Source organism: Gossypium raimondii, chromosome 13 (genome assembly GCF_025698545.1).
Source record: "Gossypium raimondii isolate GPD5lz chromosome 13, ASM2569854v1, whole genome shotgun sequence".
Classification (NCBI taxonomy): domain Eukaryota; kingdom Viridiplantae; phylum Streptophyta; class Magnoliopsida; order Malvales; family Malvaceae; genus Gossypium; species Gossypium raimondii.
In genome coordinates, this window is record NC_068577.1 from 38,668,638 (window position 1) to 38,676,213 (window position 7,576).

General features: G+C 39.3%; 1 protein-coding gene across 1 annotated transcript; it reads right to left on the minus strand.

Annotated features, from left to right (window-relative positions):
* Nucleotides 1-4,315: 4,315 nt before the first annotated feature.
* Nucleotides 4,316-5,988, minus strand: LOC128036182 (uncharacterized). Its single transcript, XM_052627090.1, has 4 exons — nucleotides 5,269-5,988; nucleotides 4,907-5,148; nucleotides 4,732-4,826; nucleotides 4,316-4,617 (listed from the first exon to the last, which is right to left on the minus strand). The coding sequence occupies exons 1-4, from the start codon at nucleotides 5,986-5,988 to the stop codon at nucleotides 4,316-4,318; spliced, it is 1,359 nt and encodes a 452-aa protein (XP_052483050.1).
* Nucleotides 5,989-7,576: the final 1,588 nt, after the last annotated feature.

The window sequence follows — 7,576 nt, forward strand, 5'->3', positions numbered from 1 at the left end:
CAACGGAGATGGAGGAGACTCGTCGGAGTCGATGGTGACAAAGGGTGAGCTAAGAAACAGTGTTGATGCGGGTTTACCTCTGAGGGTGGTTCTTGCGTCGCGCGACCGCAGGTGCGGACCATGGTGGGGCAGTTGGTTTGAAAGAAAGAGGTGGTGGGTGGTGGTTTTGAATATGGTAAAGGGAGGAACTTAGTAAAAATAAAAAAAATGGTAGGATTTGAAAATGGGGTTTTAGTTTATTGCCTGTCAAATGGGGGGTGACTGGGTATTTGATTGGTGAAAGTGTTTTATTTTTTTGAGGAGAGTGGTAGTAGAGTTTTAATTTCCTAGGTGAAAAAGTATGATTTGATGGGTGACAGGTTTTTTTTTTAATTTGAAAAAAGGTGGACGGTTGGGGAGAGAGAAAAGGGTTAAAATGGGGGTATGAGGTTGTAGTTTTCTAGGTGAAAAGTTGGATGTGATAGGTGAAAGGTTAGGATTTGATAGGTGAAAGGTTGATAGGTGTAGGGTTTTTCTTTATTTGAAAAGGGGTGGACGGTTGGGGGTAAAAATTTAGGTTTTTGATTTTTGATTTTTTTTGTTTTTTTATTGGGAAGGGTGGTTGGGGTGTTTTTTCCTTTTTTTATTTTTTGGGCTTAATTTTTTTGGGTTTGAATTTGGGTAGGTATGATAGGTTTGGGTTTTGGTTAATGGGTTAGCTTTTGTATTGGATTGGTTTAAATGGTGGGTAGGTGCAGTTGGGCCTTGGCTGAAATAAAAAGAATTTTGTGGGCTGACATGGGGAATTTAATTGTCTTGGAATGTTTCCCTGCAAAAATAAAATAAAATAAAATAAAATAAAAATAAATAATTAAAATAATTAAAATTAAAATGTGTATTTTTTTATTTCTCGAATTTATTAGCTAAGCTATAAACTCAATAAATAAATTATCTAAAAACCAAGATTACGAGATTTAGTAAAATAGTCGTGATAAATGCACCAAGTAAGTTCCCAGGAAAGAGAGGTGAGTCACAATGGACATTCTTATGTACCAAGTCTTTCCCTAGACAGAACCGATCCGCGACATGCATTTTCACTTCCATTTTACCTTCCAAAAATTTATTTGTATAAAGGGAAAATTTGGGTTGCCTCCCAACAGCACTCTATTTAACGTCGTTAGCTCGACGACCTGTTATTCAAAGTCTGGGCTCCTCGAGAACAATCTCCTCAACTGTGTGTATTCGAAAATTCTCGTAGAAGGGTTTCAGTCGTTGACCATTCACCTTAAAGCACTTCCGGGTTTCTTCGCTTTGAATTTCCACTGTACCATTTGAGAATAAATTAGTAATAGTAAATGGACCTATCCATTTGGATCGAAGCTTACCAACGAAAATTTTTAAGGTGGAGTCGTATAGGAGAACTTTTTGTCCTATTGAAAACTACTTCCTAGTGATTAACTTATCGTGGAACGCCTTCATCTTTTCTTTATAAACTCGAGCATTTTCATATGCATCATTTCTAATTTCTTCGAGTTCCTGAATGTCCAACTTTCAAGCCCTTCCTGCAGTCTCTATCTCCATATTACATTGTTTAACTACCCAAAATGCCTTGTGCTCTAATTTGACCGGGAGATGGCATGTTTTACCAAAAACGAGTCGATAAAGTGACATGCCTATTGGTCCCTTGTAAGCTATCCTATAAGCCCAAAGTGTGTCATTTAGTCTCAAGCTTCAATCCTTTCTGTTAGGTTTAACAGTCTTCTCCAAGATGAACTTGATTTCAGGGTTTGACACTTCAGCTTGCCTGTTTGTTTGTGGATGGTAAGCAGTGGCAATTTGTTGAGTCACTCCATATTTCTCCAGAAATGCACTTACGAGCTTATTGCAAAAATGAGTTCCTCTGTCACTGATTAATGCTCGTGGAGTGCCATACCTGGAAAAGATAGAACTTTTAAGAAAGTCAACCATAGTCTTAGCATTATCATTGCGAGTAGCCTTTGCCTCTATCCACTTAGAAACGTAATCAAAAGCTAAAAATATATAAAAATTACTGAAAGAAGAAATGAAAGGACCTATAAAATCGATACCCCACACATCAAAAATTTCGCAAATATGAATAGGTGCAAGGGGCATCTCATTTTGATGACTAAGATTGCCAACTTGTTGGCATCTTTCACAGGTTATGCAGAATAAAAAGGAGTCATGAAATATATTTGGCCAAAATAGTCCACACTTGAGAATTTTATGTGTGGTGCGTTTAGGTCCAAAGTGTCCTCCACATGCATAAGAATGACAAAAAGTTAAGATAGACTGTACCTCTATTTCTGTTACACACCGTCAGATTACCTAATTGGGGTAATGCTTCCAAAGGTAAAGATCATCCCAAATGTAATACCGAGCATCCTTTTTTATCTTATCTTTTCTCGACCTTGGTAATTCTGAAGGAACAGTACCTATAACAAGATAATTTACTATGTCTGCGTACCAAGGATGAATCACTTTTGCTGAAAACAGGTTTGCATCAGGGAAGTTGTCTTTCAATGGTGTGTTGTCCACTCGAATCGATAATCGACTCAGATGGTCAGCTACTAAGTTTTCCATCCCTTTTTATCCCGAATTTCAAAATCGAACTCTTGTAGGAGCATAATCCACCTAATCAGTCGCGGTTTTGCCTCCTTCTTCCCTATTAAATATTTCAAAGCTGCATGATCATAAAATCCCAACAGGTAAGATCTAAATTTGTTTAAAGTAAACACAACAACTAATAATTCTTTCTTAGTGGTTGTGTAATTGCTTTGGGCAGCATCCAAAGTCTTTGAAGCATAATAGATAATATGAGGCTCTTTCCCTATTCTTTTGCCAAGAACAACTCCCACACTTCGATCACTTGCATCATACATGATTTCGAACGGGAAGTTTCAATTTGGTGGTTGCACTATGGGAGCGGAGACCAACTTCTGCTTTAGCACGTCAAATGCGTCTTTGCAAGTCTTGTCAAATTCAAATTCTTTATCGTTTTGTAACAGACTGCAAAGCGGTTACACGATTTTCGAGAAGTCTTTCATGAATCGTCTGTAAAAGCCTGCATGGCCAAGAAACGAACGAACTTCCCTCACAATGTGGGATAAGGTAATGAGTTAATAATATCCGTTTTTTCCTTATTGATCTCAATTCCTTCAGAGGAAACTATATGAACTAAAATTAATCCTTTGTCAACCATGAAGTGGCATTTCTCATAATTTAAAACAAGAGTAAATTCTAGGCATCTTTGTAATATCTTAGCAAGATTATCGAGACATTCATTAAAAGTGCTACCGTATACCGTGAAGTCATTCATAAAGACTTCAATGATTTTCTTGACATAATCGGAGAATATGCTCACCATGCATCTGTGGAAAGTGGCCAGAGCATTACAGAGTCCAAACGACATTCGTCTATACGTAAACGTTCCAAAGGGGCACATAAAAGTTGTTTTGTCTTGATCCTCAAGAGCCACCAGAATTTGGAAAAATCCTGAGGACCAATCGAGACAACAATACTGGGTCTTACCAGCTAATCGCTCGAGCTTTTGATTGATGAAGGGAAGTGGAAAATGGTCTTTCCGAGTAGCCGCATTCAACTTACTGTAATCGATGCAAACCCTCCATCTATTCTGGTCTCGGGTAGGGACCAGCTCTATTGACGAGTTTTTCACCACTATCACGTCAGTTTTCTTCACGACATGAATCGAGCTAACCCAATCACTGTCGGAGATCGGGTATATCATTCCAGCATCTAGCAGTTTCTGGATCTCCTTCTTTACTACCTCCATCATGGGTGGATTAAGACGCCTTTGAGCATCTCTCTTTGGTTTCTTGTTATTTTCGATGGAAATTCTGTGCATACAAGTTGATGGACTTAGCCCTTTTATGTCGGCTATTGTCCAACCAATAGCTTCCTTATAATCCCTCAGAACTCGAACTAGACTTTCCTCCTCGTCTTTGGTTAGTTTGTTTGACACTATCACCGGTAATGTGTCTTTCTCTCCTAAAAAGACGTACTTGAGATGGTCTGGTAATGCTTTAAGCTCCAAGGTTGATGGCTGCAAAACCGAAGGCAACATTTTAGTTGTGGAAGGTAATAGTTCAAATTGGTTACCTCGATTCGTCAACAATGGTTGCGTCTCCAAGTGTTTGACAATTTCTTGCAACGGATCTCCTATAATTGATAATTTCTCGAGACGACTTAAAACATCCATGTCAATTCTTTTGTAAAGGACAGTTTCTAACTCATCAAAGTCATGATATTCGAAATAAGATTGAGTTAAACAGTCTATACTATCGATACTAGAAATATTTCATAGTGATTTTGGATGACTCATAGCTTCGTAGACATTGAATTTCACGATTTCGCCATCAAACTCCATTGTCAGTGTTCCACTCCGAACGTCAATTTTTGCGCTTGCGGTACTTAGGAATGGCCTTCCAAGCAAAATGTCAGACAATTTAGTTGAGTTATCATCCTCCATATTAATAATATAGATGTCTACAGGGAAAACTAATTCGTTAACTTTAACAAGGACGTCTTCAAGTAACCCTTCAGGATAGACGACTGACCTGTCCGCCAACTGGATAATTACTCCTGTCTTTTTCAAAGGACCTGCGTTAATCAACTTATAAATAGGATAAGACATAACATTAATGGAAGCCCCTAAATCACACATGGCTTTCTTAATGCCTACATTACCTATCTCACAGGAAATAGCAAACATACCTTGGTCCTTGTATGTGGGCGGAACTTTCTTTTGCAGTATTGCAGAGACATTTTCTCCTACATTTACTCTTTCGTTACCTATTAACCTCCTCTTGCTAGTACACAATTCCTTGAAGAATTTTGCATAGCGAGAGATTTTTTTGATAGCGTCGAGCAAAAGGATATTTACTTCCACCTTCCTGAATGTTTCGAGGATTTTTTTTCCTCATTCTCTTTCTTATCCTTTGCGAGCCTCCCTAGAAAAGGAGGTGGCATCACGAATGGTTTCTGAATTTCTAATTCTAGTCTGGCTATTAGATCAGAGATCTGTTTTTCCCGTTCCTTGTCTTGCCCATGACTTTTATCTGAAACTGTGTCCAGAACTTTTTCGCTACGAAGAGTTATTGCACTTGCATTCTGCCGAGGATTCGGCTCTATCTGGGAAGGTAATTTACCTTAAGACTCCAAACGGTTAACTGCCGTCGAGAGTATACTAACTTGATTAGTTAACTATTGTATTGATGCGTCTGTCCTTTGTTGGTATTTTGCAGTATCGACGGTAAGTCTTTCCACAATAGCTTCTAGAGGTGTGCTCGGCTTGAGTGGTGGTTGCGGAGGTCTCGATTGGTATGACAAGTTATATCGGGGATTAGCTCCATAATACAAGTTGGGATGATCCTTCCACTCGAGATTGTAGGTGTTGGAGAAATGATCATAGCGTCTTTGCAGAGGTCCCGAAAAACCTCCGATAGCGTCAACATGTTCCGTTGAATTGTCGTTAAGGATTGGGCACAAATCCATCGGATGTTCAGACGTAATACAAATTCCACATAGTTGGGTCAGATTCTTCTTTTTCGTAAGCATAGATTGAACAATATTAGTAAGCTTATCCAATTTATCTTCTAAGGATGAAACGTTTACCCCATTAACCCGTCTTGTGGGTTCTGAATTCGGCCGATACTGTTTAGAGTTTGCCTCCATGGTGGATATCAGTTCTCTTGCCCTTTGAGGAGTCATATTGACAAGCGCCCTTCCACTAGCAGTGTCAATCATCTTCATTTCCATTTGGAGCAAACCCTCGTAGAAATACTGAAGAAGTGATTGCTCGGTCAAACCGTGTTTAGGACAACTTGCACACAGTTTTTTGTACCACTCCCAATAGTCGTAGAGTGATTGACTCTCTATTTGGCGAATTCCCACTATGTCTCTCCTAAGTTCAGCTGCTCGCGATGCTTGGAAAAATCTGTCATGAAAGAGACGAGATAAGTCATCCCACATTGTAATAGAACCAGGGGGTAAGTAAAATAACCATTCTCTTGTTGTATCAACTAAAGAAAAAGGAAAGGCCTAAAGTTTAATTTCATCTTTGGTTACTACCTGAGGTTTCATGCTTGAGCAGACCATGTGGAATTCTCTCAAGTGAGTGTGTGGATTTTCATTCTTCAAGCCTCCAAAAGTGGGTAAAAGGTGAATCAGGCCTGACTTCAACTCGAACGGGGTTTCTCCAGTTGGATAGTTGATGCATAACGGTGTTTGCTCATTGGGAGCAACGGCTAGTTGACGAATGGTTCGGTTTGCCATCCTTTTTGGTTCACCGAGGTTGTCTTCTGCTTCTTTCGTTTCAGGAAGTGGTTCGGTCTCAGGTTCAACCACTTCGACTTGTTTCCTACTACGAATTGCCTCTGCACAAATTGCTTGGTTCAACTTTTCAATGTCAGATTCTAGGATCCCCTGTCCTAGCTCAACTTCTACTTTACTTGCATGTTTAAGAGCTTCTGTCTCTTTTCATCGTGCTCGTGCTGATTTCTCGATCTCTGGGTCGTATTCGAGATCTCTGGATGAAGATCTGGTCATGAAGATGATTTAAACAATTGTAAGTGTTGCCAGTCCCCGACAACGGCTCCAAAACTGATGGCTGTCGATTCCACCAATATAAACCGACTCCTTAATTTTCAAATTTAAGCAGTATAGGGAGTAGGGTTGATCCCTCAGAGACTGGGTTTACTGCGAATTGTTCCTCTCTTTCTAGACCAGATTCGTGTCTGGGCAGTTGTCGTGCCCAAGAAATTTGGGGAGAGGATAAAATTGAAAACCTAGAACCTATAATAAACAGAAAAAAATGCATGAAAAGTAAAAACTGAAAGTAAAATAATAAAAACAGTTAAATAAATCTGAAGAAAAATTAATTAAACTAAGCTCAGCTTTAGGCACGGGTTTTTCCTCGTCTTTGAACCGATCCTCGAAATTAGATGAATTCCTCTTTTCCAATAAGCTAGTTATAGCTACCGAGGACACCTCGGACACCAACTCTTCCTTGTGTAAATTAGTTATGGATCGTCCAGTAACTAACCCTTACCGATCGAACAATCAACGAAACGCTCGTGATTTAGAACTCCGGCAGCTTTGTGTTCTAGAAGAGCCTAGCTCAAACCAATGCCCTCAACCGCGTGGGACATTTAAATCCGGTTACTACTTCCCTTGACGGAACCAAACAGCAATCCCCACTTGGCATGCCAATATGTTCACAGAAAACCAATCAGACAATCGATCCTTTCGGAATTCCAACTGTACGTCTAACCACACTAACTCAAACGACTTCTTTTTTGACTTAGTGTTGATCTGACTTTGTGAGTTGAAAAAATTATACTCTTAATCCGTTGATATAGTAAGTACTAGAATTTAGGAGTTAAATTGCTCGGGTTCGTAACTCACGGGTTTTGACGAGGCTAATTCTGAGCTAAAGCTGAAAATGAATTTAGTTAACTAAGGGTTGGGGAATATTGGAGTTGGATAAATTAAATAAGGTAAAAATGGGTAAAAAGAATAGGTGGCGTGATTAAGTATGGGGGCTGGAATTTTGGTAGTG

Bases quoted from the DNA above. Each gene is read 5' to 3' on its own strand.
- LOC128036182 (XM_052627090.1), bottom strand. From the start codon at position 5,988: ATGTGGGATGACTTATCTCGTCTCTTTCATGACAGATTTTTCCAAGCA. The intron at 5,149-5,268 runs GTCGATACTGCA...TTACCTTCCCAG, and splicing joins CTATTGTGGAAAGACTTACC to ATAGAGCCGAATCCTCGGCA. The intron at 4,827-4,906 runs GTGGAAGTAAAT...ATTGTGTACTAG, and splicing joins TCCTCGAAACATTCAGGAAG to CAAGAGGAGGTTAATAGGTA.